General features: G+C 45.6%; 1 protein-coding gene across 1 annotated transcript in view; it reads right to left on the bottom strand.

Moving 5' to 3' along the window:
* Nucleotides 1–432: 432 nt before the first annotated feature.
* Nucleotides 433–20,763, bottom strand: part of ANKS1B (ankyrin repeat and sterile alpha motif domain containing 1B) — a 1,013,016-nt gene continuing 992,685 nt past the window's right edge. Inside the window, exons 26-27 of the mRNA XM_046646005.1 lie at nt 5,965–6,132; nt 433–2,271 (exon numbers count right to left, since the gene is read on the bottom strand). Coding sequence (XP_046501961.1) covers nt 2,164–2,271; nt 5,965–6,132 — 276 coding nt within the window. The 3' untranslated portion in view covers nt 433–2,163. The remainder of the gene's footprint in view (nt 2,272–5,964; nt 6,133–20,763) is intronic.

Raw genomic sequence — 20,763 nt, 5'->3', positions numbered from 1 at the left:
CACCCAGTCTGTGGTGTTTTCTTATGGCGGCCGGAACTGACCAAGACAAATGTGTAGATGTTTTTCCAAATGTGCCGTCTGTATGGTCCTATAAAGCGATCCAGTTTAGTGGGCCTCTTTTAGAAATTCCTGTTTTGGCAATTCCTCCTTACAGCGCAATTTAATATTTAAACAAAGACAGTGGGGGCTTTTTGGCTGAAATTCAGGCTTTAAAGGCCAGTGTATCTTTTTCAGACTGGTTGAACTTGGAAATGAGCAAATTTTCTCAACGATTTTGCCAATTAAAAAATCCCTTTAGCCATGGATGCTGAGAAGGGTGGCCTTTGGTTCTGTTCCTAAATGGCAGTGGGAAGGTGCTCACAGAACGATGCCAAGCACCAATGGCTGTACAATTTCTGTTTTATTTTGTGTGCTTTTTTATAGGATATAAATAATGACAAAAATTACAAAATTTATAACTGGAAGCCCAAGCATATTTACACATATGTTTCTGTTTCAGCAAAGCTACTCTTTACTTTGCTCCTATACAATTTCCTTTTGGTACCATATTTTAGTGTTATTTTACTCTCCATTTACTACATACATATCAACAGTGAATAGGCAAAATATATACAAGGAACTGTTCAGTTCAAGTAATTTAATATTGTATTAAAATTCTTCAACACTGAACTAAAACCATATACATTTGTCAGTTTGAAATAAAATTTAGTCATCCTTCTTCAAAACTCACCAACTGATGAATGTAACTGATAATCTCAGTTGGGTTTAAAATAATATTGGTTAATTAAAAATAAAAACATTAAGACAATTCCACAATTTATCAATATCGCTATAATGAACTTCAAAATGATTCACAATATGATCGGTTAGAACAATATACATTAAAATGTTATTTTTTCTATAATGATATTTGATACTGTTTATATAATTTGATTCTACATAAATATACATTATGGTATCATACAAATACTCCACAGAGACATTAAAAAAATTAAAATACCTTAAAGAAATGTAAGTAAATTTTATTTAATCAAACAGTAAGCAAACATGTATTTATTTTTTTGTTTCAAGAAAAGAGTTTTATTACTTTGGAATCTCATTTTTTTTTTTTTGTATTTAATTTTTCTAGAAAAAAAAATTTTTGCAATAGAATTTTATTAACACCTTTCTCAAACAAGGTTTCCATGACAGAAATCTTGACAGCAGGAGCCCTAGATTTTGTTTTTAAATGTGTTCTTTAAAACACTGTGAAGATTAAAAAAACAATCTTTGCAGGCGTATGGCTGCGTCAGCTCTTCTGGTCCGCCGCCAGGCGGCCTGCCGAATCTCCTGCCCCCTTGAGGGCAGGCAGAACTCTGCCCTGCCCTCGCCAGTCCTCTCGGTAGTAGCAGTAGAAATTTAGTTATTTGAAATGAAACCAGAAACATCCCTCACAACTAACCTAGTTTTCTTATCAATGCATTAATGAAACATTCTTTTAATAAAAATATTTAATACAAGACACATTTTTTCTGTGCATAATAAATTACTCTGTTTTAAATCATTCTTAAATTTTGAATCAATCCATAGATGTAAAGATTTTTTTTTAATCTGACATAGTTGATTACATATAAAATCCACAAATATAGAAATTGGGAGACAGGATTTCCTGGCAATCAAGGGGATGGTTTTCGTCTTTTTGCATGAAACAATACTCGGTGTTATAATGAGTTTACAGATGCTTTATGGGGGTAGTTCTGTTGATTCTACCTTTAAAACCACTGACAATGAAAACTAAACCCAAGATTTGTAGACTTTTAGGCAGTATTAGAGATCCCCTGTACTTTTCTTTTAAGGTGTTATCCCCAGATACAGCAAAGCAAGTGTGGGGGCAGAATCGTTAGGAACACCTTGGGAGGTGGCAGGGAGGGGAGTCGGGAGACTTAGCGAAAATTCTCAACTCGTGCCTCTCGGGGGTTACGGCTGGAAAGTCATAGCTGCACTTTCTGTCACTGGTGCAGAAAGAACGTCCCCAGGAATGGCCAGCGGCCTCTCGCCCATGACAAGGCCACACAAAGAGAGCAGTCTTCCTCCTGGGCTGGGTGGAAACGGAGGCGCGAAGGAAAGCCTGCTCCGGGACTGCTTGGCGTGCAAGGCACCGCGAGGACGGGAGGACGGCGGGTATCAGAAAATCGTGGTTTCATACTTGGTATTAATTCCCCTCTTGGCTTCTTGTCCCGGCTCCACAATCCACGGCAGATTGGCCAGAGTCTTTTGCTCAGATGGGTCGATCTGCTTTAAAACAGAAAGGCTGATGCCTGTTATACGGTACCTGTTACGGGGGTGCAGGCGTGCATCCTCACACTGCTCAGAAACCGACACCACGCCCTGGTGGGACCTCAGGGATGTTGGGATGTGAGAATGAGTTGTTTGTTCTTTTGATACATATTTTTGCATACAGACTGTGCGCAGGGCACTGGAGCAGGGATGGTGAATGAATGTGCTCTCGAAGGCACACCGATGGGGAGCAGACATAGAAACACGTAGTACTGAGAAGTGAGACATGAGAGGGAAGAGAGGGCATGCAGGAAGGCCACTGACCCCACGTCAGGGAGGCAGGGGGCTTCCTGGAGAAGGCGAGCCAGCTTATGTCACCCCCTGGTTCTCAAGCCTCCAATGGTTTGCATCACAGTCAGAATAAACCCAGAGTCCTCAAGGTGACCTACAGTGGCCCCACCTGCCTGCCTCTGTGCTCCAGCCACGCCGGCCTCCTTGCTGCTCCTGCATACCAAGCCCACGTGCAGGGCCTGTGCACGCATCATCAGCTCTGCCTCAGTGCTCTTCTCCAGACACCTGCATGCTTGACGCCCCAAAGTCAGTCAGGTCGCTGCTCAAACATCACCGCCTCACCTGTTTACCCTGTACGAAACAGAACCCCAACTTTTCTGCTCTCCTCTTCTGCTCTATTCTTCCTGATCCTTATGCCACATACATCATATCATATTTGTTTATTTGTTCATCCTCCCCTACAATGTATGCTCTTGAAGGTGGGATTTTGTCTGTTTTGTTCATTACTGTTTCCCCCAAACTTAGAAAAGCTCCTGACAACCCAGTAAATAAACACAGTAAATATTTGCTGAATACATATCATTAAAAGAACGAGGTAATGTCTAAATGGAGAGCTGGAGGACAAGCAAGAGTTAGCCTGGTGAAGGTAGGGGAGAGGGAACAGCGTGTGCAAAGTCCCTGAGGCAAGGGAAAGTGGCTGTTTGAGGGCCTGCAGTCAGTCTGCAGAGTGGGAGACGGGAGGGGAGACACTGAGGGGGAAGAGGTAAGCAGGGCCAGGTCAGGCTGAGCCTTGAACCAAACAACACAGCTGAGCTATAAAACAGTTAAAACCATTTTAGCCCCTGTGCATAGAGTCAAAGAGGCCATTCCTGGTAAGGCTTGAGCTGTGAGCTCTCAGGAGGGGTCTGGGGCGAGTTCTTCACCAAACTGCTGCCTCATCCTTAGGTGTTTCCACGTCTGCCCCAGCCCTGGCCACCTGCACTGCTCGGGATCGCTGGAGCAAGGGGACTGCAGGAGGGACTCTCCTTTCCTCTTGCACTGTGAACTTTGGAGCCTGGAAGGCTGTGGGATCCGTGCCCATCAGCAAACTTCCAACGTGATTCGATTATGTCTTCACAAGGCGGTGGGGAGGTCTTCACATGTTCTTAGGAATCACGGAATATTTCTCAACAATAAACAACTGGAGCCGAGGGAAATGGAACATGGACTCCAGTTGAGCAGAACGGGAATTTGAGGCAGTTAAAGAGCATCAGTATTATTCACTGTGTTTTTCATATTTCTCAGTGAAGCCTTCTAGAAGAATATTCTATGAGCCCTTATGGCACCCAATCCTTTGTGCTTTTCTGGAAGAAGTTGATGGGGACCAAAGTCAGATGGAGGTGCCTGCTGTGAACAGATTTATCCAGCCCACACGAGAATGAATACAATCATCTAAGAGATAATCCCAAAATATTCTGAAAATTCCTGGACATTTAACTTATATTTTTGTGGAGGAAGACAGACAATAAACAAACCTCCAGTAAGAAATGTGACACAGAAGTAAAAGCAGGTGATATGCTTGAACATGACTAGGTGTCTACCTCAGATTGGGTGGTCCAGAGAAAGCTTCTTCATGTAGCCGAGGCCTGAAGGACAAGCTGGAGTCAGCCATGTAGAAATTAGGGGGACACTAAGCCAGGTGGAGGGAACAGGGGGCACACAGGCCTCAGGTCGGAGTGAGCTGAGTCTGTTCCAGGAACAGGGAGGCCGGAGCGTGAGAGAGGAGGGCAGTGGGGAATCAGGTTCGGGTCCTCGGGGCAGTGGTGCCGTGGGCTGATCTATGTGGGGAGATCACCTGGTTGCTGTGTGGAGGAAGGGAGTCCGTCAGGAGGCGTACTGCATAGTCTTGGAGGGTAGTAGCGGTGGGAGCTTGACTGAGGAGAGAGGCAGAGGAAATGGAGAGGAGTGGATATATCTGAGAAATGTTTTAGGGGCTGAGTGGATGAAAACTGCTCATGGGTTGGACATAAGGGGTGACAGGAAGACAGGAATCAAGGACGACTTCTAGATTTACGGCTTGAGCAACATGGTGAATGGTTCTGCTGCTTACTGAGCTGGGAAAGATCTGGAGAGAACAATAGCTTTGAGGGGAGAATCAAGACTTCTTTTGGGACACACTAAGTTTCACCTGTCTGTTAAATATCGAAGAAGAAACTGAACATTCAGGTCTGGAGTCTGGAAGTCCCTGAGGATGGGGCCAGTGGGGTTGGGGAGGTGCTGAGGTGAGAGACCGGGGTCAGTGCATGGTGTTTGAAGGAAAGATTTTCAGAGGACGTGCAGCTCCTGGTGATGATCAGTGATGAGGGATGAGTATGGGAATGAATGGCAGAGGTGGGGTGGAGGAAGAGAGCCCAGAAGTGAGCCGTCAAGGAATAGAGAGGCCCGACACCAGGCATCATCCCTAATGATGCCAAAATTGCCAACAATGGTGACAGGAGTAGACGCTAAAAAGAAGACTGTAAACAAAAGCCACACGGTCACAAAGGGAGGTGCCCCTCTGCAAACATTAAAAATCCTACACTTCCCTGACTCTGGGCACAGGGGGCCGTGGGGAAGAGGAGAGAGTTACAGATTGAAGGATATGTGGGTGCGAGAGCAATGCATCTGGGGGACGCCTGCCTGCTCGAGTCCCAAGAGTTTCTAGGATGCCATATGGCAGCCGGAGCAGAAACCAGATGGGAGGCAGGTTGGGAACATTCCAGCTCTGGGTATTGCTACTACCAGAGGAGGCCGCTTTGAAGTTATGAAAGTCTGTTAGGACAGGATGTCTGCAGAGCTGGTGGGAGGCAAGGGGAGGAAATTCCTGGAGGAAGGCAGAGGATGACGAGGAGGGGCCGCGCCTTCTGAACAGTCACCACTCTGCGAGAAGCCTCAGCTGCTGGCAGAAAGCACGCAGGGCCTGGTGCAGGCCTGGCGACGCCTCGACCCGTGCACAGCCTGTGCATCTTGCTTCCTCTAGCTTGGTACCAGGGACGCCTCACCTGCCAACCTCTCTATAGGCCAGGGCTCATGAGAGGCTTTGTCCCCTGGTGGGATGGCAGGAGAAGCCTCAGGGAACGTTGTTCCCAAGCTTGCCTGGACCTTCAGGAAAGATTCACCAAGGACATCAGGAGTACCCAGTCCCCCTCATGGGGCTGCTGAAGGCGACACAGAAAGGAGCATTTTCTTAGGTGTCTCCAGGTTCAGGCAGATGGTCCCCCACAACTTTGCAGGAACTAGGCTGAGAGGATGACAGACACATGTTGGAGGAGGCCAAGGGCAAGACAGAAGGGCAGACCCTAGGTTCTAAATGGCACCAACACCACACAAGGGCCTGGTTAGCAGCCCCCTTTCCTTCCAGTTCAAGGTTTTCCGAACACCTGCATCTTTTCTACTTACCACCGACTTGCGAATGCTTACGCGGGGCTTGGGGATGGGTTTGGAGGGTTTGTTTTCAAAGCTTTCTGGAAGGGTAGAGGAATGCCCCCCTTTTCTTGCTTGTAGTGCGAGCTGGTAAGCGACTTCAAATGCCTGGCCCAGTGTTAGGATGATTTCGTAGGCTAAATTCTGCAAGAGAAATGAGAAAGCGTTTACTATGGGCACACGACAGATTGGAGCAAGTCAAGTGGCTGAGGAACACAGCAGGAGGTGAACCAGCCAGGATCTTGAATGCTCCACCTGACCGTGAGTCAGTGGAAATCTGTGAACAGGACCCTCCATGTCCGATTTAGGGCCTACATGGCATTAGTTACGGATGCGATGCAACTGCCTACAGCACGCTAAGGAGCTGACTCCCGGCTTCACCCACCGGCCCGGAGCCCTCTCCATTCAGAGCTCCCTCGCGGGCGGCTGCTTTGCTCCCCAGGCCCTGGAAGGGACCGGGTTCCGCTGGGCCTGCAGCTGAGTTCTGGGAGGATGATCCCACACACTCCACAGGAGGTGTTTCTGAGAAGTTTGGGTCTTTTTACCTCAAACATCTGTGACTCAGTGAACATCTCTGAAACACAATCAAAACCTAATTTAGGCGGAGGGGAGAAGCATTAGTCATGCTGCTGTGGCGTCTCACAGTTGCAGCAGCAAGCCTGCAAACAGAGCCAATTATCCAGCTATTTCTTAAGGTGCTGGCTCTCCCCTGTGGGTCCACTCCATATTTTATCATCAAATAAGCAAGAGACAGGTGATTCTGTCAGGTCCGAATGCCACACCAAGCAGCGCCTGGAAGAAACGTTCTTTTCTTTGGACCTTCCATCACTCTCCTCAAGACGACTTCTAGCTTTCTCTTCTCTTCTCCAGAAACAGATCTTTGACTGCTCCCTTCTCTTCTGAGCACAGTGCCACCCCGTCTTCTCTCACTGAGAAAACATGACATTGTCTGACCCCAAAGAGGCAGAGTCTTGAAAATACCCCTGCGGTCACAGCGCATCAAAGAGGGGGATGCCTATCGGTCACAGAGAGATTTCTCAAAATCACCACACCAGCTGAGAGCAGGTGTGGTCTGTCCCAAGTTTGCATTCTGATGAATGTCCCTAGAATGTCTGTGGTTTTTCAAAGCCACAGGAATAGCATTCTGCTTATACTGATTTTGCATCTATGCCCGCCCCCTCCACCCCAATCAAGCACACAGAATAGCTCAATTCCCACGATTCAGGGGACAACTCTCTGGGATTGTTTCCACTTGATGAAGATGGAGAAGGAGATGCAGGATGGCCTTCAGAGGTCACGTGGAAGAGTCCATGCGTTTCTGGACCGACCAGATTTCAGATCAATGCCAGCCTGTCATGGTGTTAGACCTAAGCGGAGAAAACGCCTCTGAGCATGAGCTGATTTGACAGAGGATGTGTCTTCTTTGAACTGCTTGTTAAGAACTGATGGCCCCACAAGACAGATGTGTGCTTGTTGGAGACAATGAACCTCGCACAGCCAGCTGAGAGCTTCCTGCAATGAACACTGAGCCCGTGTTTGCAGGATGAGTCAGACTAGTAAATTAGTAATGCCCCAACAAATGACAGCAGAGGAGGGCTGGCAGACAGCTCTGGCCATCACCACACAGAGAGGCTGAACCCTTTGACTGCCTACACCCGGCACTCACGTCATTGTTAGCTTTGCCTCCTAGAGCATGGATGGGTCCCCTCTGAAAGGCAGACTGGGGCTTCAGACTCCTGCAGTCTCCGCGAGAAGTCGCGGGCGCTTCCTCTCCTTCACCATCACTGTGGAGATGGCTGAGGTCCATCTGTCAGGGATACGCAGCAGATATTCGTGCTCTGGGTGGCTGATTGGACTAAGGGAAAGATGGCAGATCCAGTGATTCTATCACATGCAGCTTTTAGATGCTGGAACAGTGGAGCTTAATGAGTGTGAATTCCTTTAACATTCACCTAAAAACAAGTTCCTGAAAGTGAGATTTACTTAAAGCTCCAGTGTCTTCCAATGAAAGTAAAAAGATGCTCATTTGAACAAGTGAGATTTTTCACATGACTATTATGGGAAGCCTACGGGTTTTGAAAGGTACTAGGTTAGCAGCTCTGCCCTTTCATTTTTAACTAGTTCCTGGTGTTAGGAAACTGCTCAAATGAGACACAGAGACCAGACTGTGGGCCTGAAGTTTCCTGCCAAACGGCCTCTCCTGGTTTGGCTTGCATTCTCCTTGACGTCTTCCTTTTCATTTTATTTTAGAATGCTTTACAGAGTTCTTTTATGATTATGTAAAGAGTTGGACATTCCTACCTTCCCTATACTTTCTGTCACCTCAGTGTTTGAGGTATCCATTCTGGACAACAGGGAGGGCCCATGGGCACGAGACACGAGGAACAGCTGCTGCTGACAGGGCTTTTGCATGCCGAGTGCTGTGGAGGGGAACAGACGCTCATATGATGGGACCTGAGGACACATGTCTGAACGGGGAGGAAGGTTCATTTCTCCGGCCTCTCTTTAGTAACATCCCCACTATTTAAAATGGGAGGAGAGTTATTGTGAGAGCAGGAGACTCTACTGGGACAAGGCCAAAAATAATATTGCAATGTCAGGGGGGCTTGGGTGACAAGGCCTTGCTTCCTCCTTTGAGCCAGGCTTGCTGACCCCAGCAATGCTGCCTGGCACTGAAGAGCCAGTGATGCTGCTCAACAAACCTGAAAGCCCAGTTACTCTCTGCTTTCTGTATATTATTATTGTTGCAGCTGTGGGGAGGCCAGCGCCCGGCACACTGCAGGCACTTGGTAGGCACTAGCTGAACGAATGAGTGACTATCCAAATAACAAGCTGGAGCGACAACACTACCAGTTATTACTAGTGGTAGTATAGCTACCATTAAGTGAGGGCTTCATAGGTGTTAGGCATTGTGCCAAGGGCTAGATTTATCTCATTTAAGACTTACCACAACCATCTGCAGTAGAATATCATTATCCTCAATTTATGGATGAGGAAATTGAGGCTCAGTGATGTTCAGTAACTTGCCTGACATCACAGAGCTAGAAAGTTACAGAGCTGTGATATGAACCAATATTTGTGACTCAAGAGCCCATGTTCTTAACCCTACCCATGCGTGGTGGCTTGTCTCCAAGATAGCTGCCATCACTCTTCCCCGTCCTGTACATGCCGTGATGTCCCTGTTGAGAAGGCAAGGCTGTTCCTGCACCTCCTTGAATCTGGATTGGCTTTGCTGACTTTCCCAACTAGCAGAATGTGACAGAAGTGACATGCTGGGACTTCGGAGATTAGATTTTGAGGAGTTTTGCAGCTTCCGCCTGGGCCTCTTGGAACAATTGCTCTGAGGGAAACCAGCCAAGTGTAAAAAGTCCGACCACCCTGAGATCACCATGCTATGAAGACGTCCGAGCCTGTTCGGGGGAGAAGCTGTGTGGAGAGAAAGAGCAGCTGCAGCCATCCCAGCCCAGGCTCCAGATATGGAGTGAAGGAGTCATCCTGGACATCCGAGCTCAGGAGCCGCCACATGGAGAGGACCCAAGGCTCAGACAGATGGCCCCACTCGAGCTGTCCCAGCATCTGCAGCCATCTGAGCCACCCTAGCGGAGGCCCTGGATACTGTCGAGCAGAGAAGAGCAACACTGCCATGCTCCATCCAAATTCCTGACTCACAGAATTGTAAACATCATAAAATGGTTGTTGCTTCATGCTGCTAAGTTTTGGGATGGTTTGTTAAGCAACAATAGACAACTGGAACACAATGCGATGCCAAAGGCAGCTGGCTGGACCCTCATTCAGGTCGCCGGAAGAGGAAGCGTCAGCCTCAGAGCTGGGATGAGCAGTACGCAGCTGCAGGAGGCCAACCCTGGAGCCACCGCCCCAGCTCTAGCCGTTGGGGAAGCAGCTGATGCCTGTGACCTATCCTGGGCACGGTAAGCACTACGGTGTCCCTGGACACATGCCAGCCCAAACCACAGAGCTGAAACGTCCTTTTAAGCTAGCACAGCCATGCTCTCATCTCCAGTTACGACCTCCCTTGGGCATAAATTCAAACTCATTCAGCTTTACATTCACGACTTCACGTCTCTCAAATGCTATAACCAGGCCGGTTTCTGCCCTTGGCTCCTTCTGCCCCTCCTAGCTTACTGGAAAAATACTCACCTTGGCCTCTCCAGCAGGAGTCTCTTTCCTATGATCACATATGGCAAATGGTCTTGAGTATTTTATACCTTGCACAGACCACCAGTGAACGTATAAGCGTGTGCATGTGCTAGCGTGTTTGGTGTGGGCGTAGGGGGTGATTACGAGGAAGAGCATAGTCTGAGCTTCAGTTTTCTTATCTTAAAACAAGGATAATAATATACGCAGTACCCACCTTAAGATTGTTCTGAGAATCACTCATAATAACATTGAACCTAATGACGATACCAGCTAACACTTATTATTTACTGTGTGCGATGTACTGTGGGACGTGCTTCATGGACTATCTCATTTAATCCTGACAACAACTTGGCGCTGTGGGGCTATTATTATTCCCATTTTGCACGTGAGATAAGTAAGCTCAGGAGGGTTAACTAACTTGCTCATGAAGCCAGCACTGGTGAGCTGAGATTTGAATCCAGGTGTTCTGATAGGCTGTGTTCCTGACCACTACACCTTAGAACCATAGTTAGGGTAAAATAGAAGACTTCTGCAAACTGTTAAAAAAAAAAAAAAAAGCTTAAAAACATGAAATACAGATGCTCCTGGGGGGTCGATGCATCTTGGCTGGGGTGAGGGTCCCTAAAGGCATGCAATTTGGGTCTCATGCTAGGACAGTGGAGAGGCAGCCTCTCAGCAAAAGGTGCCCTTTATGATTGAACATGAACCATCAACAGAGGGGTTCTCAACCCGTGGCCTGCCCCGTCAGGGATGTGGGGGATGATGTGAGGGATGCGAGGCCCACTCCCGCTCCAGCAGAGGCTCTTTGGGGTGCAGGCAGGGAATCCCAATACAATGGGGACAACTGCCCAGGGGGCAACTCACAGTCTCTGAAGCCCTTCCCCTTCCCTTCTCCCGCAGGGATTTTAAGCCATGGATTAAGAACTGCTACATCACAGGACCCTGAGGAGCTAGCATATCTTAAGGATAGATCCTAATTGTAATCCAGGGATGCAAACTTGTTTTTCTTATGCAAACTGGGGACGTGTAGGCAAGCTTGTATTTACTGTGGGCTACTTAAGGCAGCCAGGACTGCAGTTGAACATCACCACGGATATTTACTGAGCTGCTTCTAGGTGTCAGGGGCTGAGTCCCTGGTGCCTGGCCAGTGCCTGGGCTATAGTGAGTGACCAGGAAGTGCGCACTGAATGAAGTAGGGGAGGGGAGGCTCATGGAGAGACAAACAGATGTCCCTCCTTGTCCTCTTGCCTCCTAGGCGCTGAGGCGGTACCCAGCACACACATTAATTTGGTATTGGAAAAACTGCAGCACAGATTGTGGGCAATCTCTCCCCTAGGAGAAGCTCTGGCCACCCAGGTAATTAATTTATACTAACCGGCACATCCCTGGGATTTTTCTGTGCTGGAAACTCTTGGTTTCAAACTCTTGGTTTGAAAATCTTTTAGGCTTAAGGGTTCAATGGCATCTGTGCAAGAATATTCATTACAGTGTTTAAAATTTTCATTAATAGGGGACTGATTAAGTATACTACATAGACCTTCACAGTGGAACAGCAGGCAGCCACTTAAAGTGAAAATTGAGTCATTTAAAAAACTGGTTAAAAGACTTGTTAAAAGTAAAAATATATGTATACAAACCTAGATGGTATCTGTGTGCATAGAAAACAGGGGTATACATCAAAATGTCACTAGTAGTTTTCACTGAGTATTGAGATTTTGGATGATTTTTCTCTTCTTGACACATTTTTGAATATTCTGGATTTTATTCAGTTAGGGATGAATAATTTTTACAATCATAAAAAATCCTAAGCTTCTCTATTTTGATAACAATTAAAAGCAAGAGAAAGTCTTCTAGTTCAAAAAATCTTGTTCCCTCTTTATCCATCACCGTGGGCTTGTGAGTGCCTCTCCCTTCTTTGCAGAGAGGGCTGGGGACTGTTTTCCAGGCAAAATCCAGGCGCTTGTAGGTGTTACCATGGCTCACCTCAGGTACCAGTGGGGCTGGCCATCCATTTGGCCAGGAATCTTGCTTAGGCTCTTGAGATTTAGATGTCAATTCTAACATCTGCCCAGTTGAATTTCAGAATACTCAGCTCTTCCTTTAACCTGGAACCCCAATACCTATACTCCAAGAGCAGAGCAAAGAGTCGAACCTTCTACTGTCCAACTTCTATTAAGTCCAGCTGAAAAATGCTGTGTGCAGACATTAACTTATGGACACGCAGCACATCCACTCCTGTATCTGTGCGTAATCCCTGCACCAAGTCAGACCACCTGTGAACGTGAACCACATGCTATTTCCTCTCACAATGATGATAAAACTGCAGCAGCAATTACCACATGACATTGCTTGCCACGCCCCAGGGCCCAGGCTAAGTGCCTCCTGTAGATGAGCTAACCCTCACGACCACCTTCCAGAAGAGGAATTACCATCCCCACTTCACGTGTGAGAAGCTCAGAAGCACTGAGAGTGACGAATTTGGCCAAGTTCACAAAGCTAGTAAGGGGCGGAGCCAGGATTTAAACACAGATCTGACTTCAGATTAGCCTGTGTTTTGTGCCACTGGGCTATCCTGCCTTATTCCTTTCATGAGTTTGTTGGTGTTCTGTACCCCCCACCCCCCTTCACTGAGGGACCTTCTAAGGAACCAGCTTGCGTTTTGGAGATTCACAGTATGAATGTTAGTGAAGACACTATCACACAACATCCCCTCAGGAGACACAGGACAAAAAGTTCTTTCAGACTGAAGTCTCACTGAAGTGTTGTTTTCTGAGAGGATGGATTCTACTCTTCTTTCAAGGAAATATAAATCATGCAATGACTGTATTTCCCTATTTGCCTTGACCTCTAGGAAGCTCAGAGCCAAATCTGTGGCCCAGCTATAACAACTACGTAGAACTCTGTGACCTGCATATTGATGTTAAAACTCTTCTCTTGGTGTTGATCTTCCTTTTAGTCTGTATTTCCCCCAATACAGATCTGTGTGTGTTTCTATTTTCAGGGTTATCACACCTATTCATGTGCTGCCTCCAATCCTTCATGGAAGGAGGCATGGTATAAATGGTGTCCATTTGCTCACGTAAACGTTTATTTGAGAGCTAACTTTGTTTAATCTACTACTGCCAAAATGGCTGACAAGATACATCAGACAACAGCCTCCATATCATCAGGGTACAAAAAAGTGACAAAAAAGGAATCAGCTGAGGGGGGAGGGGACGCCACAGGGGGAGAGGGCCCTGCTGATCTAGGCTGGGAGGTTGCTGTTTACAAATGGACCATTCTGATCTGTCTACCAGAACTTTCCATTAGCAATAAGAAAAAACAACCACCATATTTCAGTGACTGGAATTGAAGGAACAAATAAATGCGTTAGTTCCACAGCCTTGGAAAATTACAAGCCCAGCCCTGGGAGTTGGCAGAGGTTACCCACACCTGAAGAGGGTGCAAAGACAGACAATCAAGGAAAGGGAATGGAAGCCCCGGGCATGGCAGGGAAGCCCAGGGCATTAGGAGGAACCTCAGAGGTTTGCTACGCCAGTTTTGGTGAGTAAAGACCACGCCTGGATTGTGGGCACGGGCTAAATCTGCCATGGTCTACCTACCTATGGCACCCATCACTGCCACTGAGGAGATGGCACTGAGAAGGGGGTGGTCTAGGTGACCTTTAGGTCCCTTTCCACCCTGGAAGCTCCAGGATTCTCTGATTAGAAGAAGCTGTTGTCTGTCCTCTACCCAGCCAACCATAGATTCAGTTTAGAGATGTATGTACAGCTGACACCTTGTTAAATAGTAGCACATTATGCAGAGGCCAGACTTCAGGGCTCAACACTACACCAGCCAGTGCTTAGAGATGCCACGACCAAGGAGCTGGCTTTCATCTCAGAGGATGTCCTCATTGCAACAATCACCACAAAAACTATTCCAACTGGTCAAGCATTTTGTCTATTACAAAATTGGCTTTTGTTTTTGGCAACAGATCCTTTTCCCATCTCCCACCTTTGCCTAGTGAGTTACTGCTCATCCTTCAAGACTTATCTGGGGCATTAGATCTTCCAGGAACTTTCTCTGAATCCTCTTTCCTGACTCCCCAGGCTAAGCCAGGTGTCCCTCCTCGGGCGGCTCCACAGCACCTCGGGCACAGCTCTCCCTTCTGCATAGTATTTACCAGGATTCTCTCATTTTAGCTCCAACTCCCGCAGCTGACTGGGCTCCTTGAGGGCTGACTAGAGTCTCATTTGACTTTGCATCTCTAGGGCTTAGGATACATCAGGCACTCAACAAATGTTTGTTGGAGGAATTGAAAAAAGGAAGCCACCTGGTCGTTCCCTGAGATAAGAGGGCTTGCACCTCAAGGGTGAGACAAGAGTGAATATGGATGGCCAGAGGCAATTCTGTCCCTCTGTCTTCTCTCCCACAGGCAGACCTGGATGAACAAATGCTGAACAAATGCAGGCAATGCCACTAGGGGCCTGAAGACAAAGGAAAGTGTTTTTCAATCTGGGTCCTCGGTGGGGTGTCCAGAAAGAAGCTACATTTCTCTTTTGGCTGTATTTTGCTTGTACTTCTTGTTTTTTGTTTTTTTGTAAGGAAGATTTGCCCTGAGCTAACATCTGTTGCCAATCTTCCTCTTTTTAGCTTGAGGAAGATAAGCCCTGAGCTAACATCTGTGCCAATCTTTCTCTACTTTGTATGTGGGACGCCTCCACAGCGTGGCAGATGAGTGGAGCAGGTCCGCACCCGGGATCTAAACCTGCAAACCTGGGCCACGGAAGCAGAGCATACGGAACTTTAACCACTGGGCCATGGGGCCGGCCCCTGTATTTCTTGTTTTTTAAGACCTAGGGTAAGCTTCATCTACAACTTGCTTCACCCACGTCTTGAGGCAAAAATAACTTTGAGAATATTCTGGGCATATTCACAGAATTCACTGACATCTCCTTAGCTTTACCTATAGTTAGTTCTCTGGAACACAAGCCAGAAATTAATCTTGATAGATTATACTTACAGAAATAAATACTGCCCACTCACAGGTCTTCAGCATTTAGAAATAAATATTAGGCATTCCGCTAAGATGCCTCTCTGATCCAGGGCTGACATATCAACTGGCCAAAATGCAGACAGCTTCTTTAGGGCTAATTTCAGCTAACTAAAAGAATCATGAAGTTAATATTTTCTTCTAATTATAACAGGGGAATTATATTTCCCCTAATCACATACATGTAGACAATTTTGAAAATACATAAAGAAGAAAATAAAAATCACCTGTAAAAAGTCTCCTGCTGGGATACAGCCAAGGCTACATTTTGGTTTATCTTCTTTTTACATTTGTATACATACACACTTTTATATGCTATATGAATATTTATATATGTGAATTTAAAACCAAATTAGAATCATATTCTATATGCAGTTCCATAAGTTGCTTTTTTATGCAACATGAAATCATGAACGGTTTTTGCATGCCATTAAATCTTCTTCAAACACCAGATTTTTAGGGGTGCAGAGCATTCCACCATATCTGCTAATGGTTAACTGCATGCCTCACCCTGAGTACATGAGTCCGCACTGGCTTAGTGAAAGACAGCAAGGAGGTTGGCCCTGCTCGCCAAATCATGACTTGCTTTCTTATAACATTCCAGGTTCTCCATGAAGATCATGCACTGGTGCCCCGTGGTCACCTGTCCACATGGAAGCACAGCCTAAGGTGACTGGACAGCAGCCCTCTTACACCTGTGCTGGAGGGACTGGCCTGCCAGGGCAGGAGGGAAACACGATGGATTTCTATCCTGTTACTTGGCAGGGATTTGGGGAAAGGGCGAGCAGGAGAGGGATTTGCTGGATTTCAACCTCTCCCCACTCTTCAAAAGGAAAAGCTCCTAGTGGAAGCTACAGTAAACCCTTCACTGACTTGTGACGCCTTTGAAAAGGGGCGCTTACCAAACCGAAAACCCTTTTATTTTAACCCCTGTTGTTGAAAATCTTTCTGATACGGACAAGTCCATTTCCTTGGCTTGAGAAACACAGTAAATATAAATGACTTTTCTTGCTTATTGCAGATGTCTGTCTAATGCCCCAAGCTCATCCTTCCAAAGGGAATTAGTGAGTTGTCACACCTCCAAATGTACCACACGTCACACAGACTAAACGTTCAACTTCCAGCCTGAGCGCCCTTCCTCTGGGGACTCCAGCCCTGCTGGGTGCTGGCTCAACTCCAGGATGGCACGGATAGGATTGTATCGCAACTATTTGTAACATCCCTACTTCTCCTACTGCACTATGCCCTCCTGGAGAGCAGGGACCTGGGCCTGACTCATGGTAGGGCTTCAAGAAACGTATTTTATATGGACTCTGACTTTTTTCCTCAGGTGTGGAATAGTGCTGCAGCAGACATATGTAGTGAACCCCAACTGGGACATAACTCCTCTCACAGGGCCTGGCAACAAGAATACAACCACCACCATAACAGCTACTACTGCTCTCTTGTCCTCAGTGCTAAAGCTTGGTTGAAGACCACATGCTGGAAACGGATGTGTGTGAGATCATTTACTCTTACAATAACTGTAGGTGTGGGTTCTATTGTTATCTCTGTTTTACAGATGAGCAAACTGAGGATGAGAGGCATTCTTGCCCAGGCTATTATGCAGCTAAGAAGTGCTGAGCTGGGATTCAAAACCAGGCTGAATCCTAAAGGCCACGCTCTGAACATGACATTTGATTTTCAGTTACTTGGGACAAGGTTATAATGAATACACGTATAAACACTGCAAATAATCTGTGAAAAAAATTTCAGAATGCCTACTTCTAACTTTACAGAAAAATTTAAGGCACAGATAACATCCATTCTTCCCTTCCCCCTAAAATAGGGATGAAAGCAAAAAAAGAGTGACTATTATTCTTTGACTATGCACCCACCTTTGGCTTTATGACTTGATTAATTCTCAATGATTTATGCCAATGGAGAGGAGATATGGATAAATGCAACCCAGTGGTGTTAATTTATTCCTTCTTTTCAGATTTTTTTTTTTTTTTTTTTTGCTGAGGAAGATTTGCCCTGAGCTAACATCAGTGCCAGCCTTCTTCTATTTTGTACGTGGATGCTGCCACAGCATGGCCGCCACCTAATGGTATAGCTCCATGCCTGGGAACCAAACCCAGGCCGCCAAGGCAGAGTGCCCCAGACTTAACCACTAGGCCATGAGGCAGGTCCCCAGTTTATTCTTTTTTTTGGTAGGTGAATAGGTGATGGTGTATAAGGACCACAGGCCTTTTTAATTTGATCAGGGCCAGTCACTGCTCTAGGGAGCAGGATCCCTCCTGTGACTGACTTGAAGAGTTTCAGCTGGCTACACAGTGCCAGGGAGTGGCCTCCACTGACCTGGAGGTTGCTGCTTTATAAGTGGGAGACTAGCCAGGGAAAGTGTTTCAGTTCCATCTTGAGGGCTCTATGAACCTTAACAGTTTTTTATATTGCCAAGTATTTTCATAGTATCATGGCCAAATAGGTTGAGGGCCATTTTCAGGTAGAAGAGATGAGAAACAGAATGGGAGAGACCAGCTAGCTCCACGTACAGTATTAATCTAGTTGTCAGAGGTCAACTAACATCAAAAACAACAACAGAAGTTCTCTTGCACCTTTAAATTTCCACTTTGCGGGGCATCCTCTGCAACATAAGCCATAAATACTTCTCATCAGGAACCTCAAACCACTCCATGGAAATAATCTCAGAGTTTAAGAAAGCGTGAAATAGGTGAAGGTGGTCAAAAGGTACAAACTTCCAGCTATAAGATAACTAAGTCCGGGCAATGTAATGTACAGCGTGGTGACTATAGTTAATAATACTGTATTGTACATTTGAAAGTTGCTGAGAGAGTAGATCTGAAAGTTCTCATCACAAGGCAAACAATTTGTAACTATGTGAGGTGATGCACGTTAACTAAACTTCCTGTGGTGATCATTTCAAAATATATACATATATCAAATCATTATGTTGTACTCCTGAAACGCATACCATGTTGTATGTCAATTATATCTCAATAAAACTGGAAAAAAATAAAGGGCTCAGGAATTTTAATTTCACTAAACTGATGAGAAAACCAAGAAGGAATCTGGTAGCAGAGCCAAAGTCAGAAGTTGGCATGGGTCTCATTGATCATGACAGCTGGTTGACTCTCCTGTTCTTCTTCTATGCTTTGGCTTGCTGGGACATATCGATGGGAGAGTACTATGAAATGCTATCACACAGTCTGCTGACCATGCTTTCCAGCATTTTGTCATTTCTGTTTCTCCCAGTTTAGATCCTTTCATGGCCCACATTCAGCGAAGAAAGCACAGGAAAGAGGGAGCTTCGTCTCCCACTTGTGCTGCCCACCCGTGTCATGACTTCCACATTCCCTACACAGGCCTGAGCCCAGTCTAAGCCGCACCACGTGCTACACACTGATGATTAGAGAATTTAGGAGTTGCAAGTAAGAGAAAAATGAGCAAGGTTAAAAATATCAATGACTGCAAACATTCTTTATAGAGAAGTGGGAATTAGCAAGGGTCCAGCGGCAGTCATGTCTTTTAATGGTATTAAAAAAACCCAAACCTTGGGGGCTGGCCCCGTGGCCGAGTGGTTAAGTTCACGCGCTCTGCTGCAGGCAGCCCAGTGTTTCGTTGGTTCGAATCCTGGGCGCGGACATGGCACTGCTCATCAAGCCATGCTGAGGCAGCATCCCACATGCCACAACTAGAAGGACCCACAACGAAGAATATATAACTATGTACTGGGGGGCTTTGGGGAGAAAAAGGGAAATAAATAAATAAATAAATAAAATCTTTAAAAAAAACACAAAAACCCCACACCTTTCATATTTTGAAACTATTGAATGAAATCCTTCCCAGATTTTTAAAATAAATCCAATACTCCCAGAGAGAATGCATTAAAATCTTTCTGATCTACCTATCTCAATTCTATTACTTAGAAGTCTAGACTAACTGAGTGAATAATACGATAGAAGAGCGATAATTCCAAATTACCTTGGTTAGGTTTGTCTCTTACCTATGGTGGCCTTCTAAGGATGGTCACTGCAGCCTTGGGATCTGGTGGCCACTGAAATATCCATTCTCCCTCTTGTAATCCTAGCAGCATTTAATTCTCCTTCACTCATTTGACACAAGTGAGGAGGAGAGAAAAGATGATCCGTGTTTAAACCCACAAGTCCTAGTCTCATAACACATCTTTCTTTTCTGCCCAATTGTACTGCTCCCTTTTCTCCCAGGTTTTCACTGCCTGTAAGGTGGAGTTGGAAAGCCTTCTGTTCTAGAGTGGGTGAGATGTGTTCTGGGCCTAGCAAGTAAGAGCTGTGAACAGACATCAGCTGCCACAATAGTGAGAGTCTAGAAGGCAGAGTAGGTCTGGTGCTTGCTGGTAGGTATACATTGGCTTTTTTCTCGGGAACTCTAATTCCATTTTTGCTCTAGTCTTTATTTGCATCTACTTGTCATCTAAGACTGAAAATATCACCAGCTGAATTTAGCATAGATTCTAAGTAATGGAAACAGGCTTATAGCTCATAAAGTATACTATTTCCTAATGTGTGTTCTGCAGAAGGCCACCCCTGCAAGGGGCTCTCTAAGAGGGGCTACCAAGGCCAAATGAACTTGGGAAAAATGACCCACTGCACTCACTCCTGGCATCTGAGCATGTGAAAGTCTCCCCACTGTCCCACAGTAAGTGAACTCTGTTAAACTTACATGCTAGCTTTTGTAGGGGGGTTTGGGCCTCCCTTCCCAGACCACAGGATTTCTATGGGAAAGGCTCTGAATTTCAAATCTAAGTCTCCATAAACCAGAGGCATCCTAGACATCCCTGAATTTTCTGATGACAGCAGATATTCATAAAAACATTTTGTGACCCATAAAAGGTTTACAAGGTCAAAGTGACAATAACTTTGCAATTAAAATAAATATGTACTCATACATATTAGCTAAAAGATTAAATGTATAATGTATACTTAAGGTATTCTTTTCTTTCTTTTTTTTTTTGCCATTTGGGCAGCCCAGGAGTCTGACTCATATCAAAAGAATCTAAAGGCTTCAGGACTGGACTGAATATGGAACTGCCCTACATAAAGATTCAAAATCCATGCTCAAAGAGGCTTTTTTTAGTGCAAGCCAAGCTTGTTGCATCTCGAAATTGTTCAAAGGCCCAGGTCAAGGCTGGTGGCCTTTGTTACTATTTTTGAAGTTAGACAAACTGTGTTCACCTAGAGGGGATTAAAATGGTGGATTTGTGGTGTAAGATGAAAATCCTTTGGAGCTGATACCAGAATCCTAAGTTAGTGAATGTCCACATTAAATCAAACATCTGGATGAAAAGATAAAAGAGGAAGAATTCTCCACACATTTCCAAATTTATCAGGGAATCATGTTGATCATAAAACTAAATAGTAGATCATTTTTTCCCCACATTTCACCTTCGTATTCTGGGGTCACATATACATAGCTAAAAAACTCAAGGGGGCAGATGACCCAAGGGTATCATTTTTAGTTTGAGTGTAGAACAATATTTTGGATACTCATATTAACTATATATTACTTTAAAAACCAATTTAGAAAGAAATGCTGCAATACTC

Source organism: Equus quagga, chromosome 19 (assembly GCF_021613505.1).
Source record: "Equus quagga isolate Etosha38 chromosome 19, UCLA_HA_Equagga_1.0, whole genome shotgun sequence".
Taxonomy (NCBI): Eukaryota; Metazoa; Chordata; class Mammalia; order Perissodactyla; family Equidae; genus Equus; species Equus quagga.
This window is presented reverse-complemented; position numbering and strand designations above follow the sequence as displayed.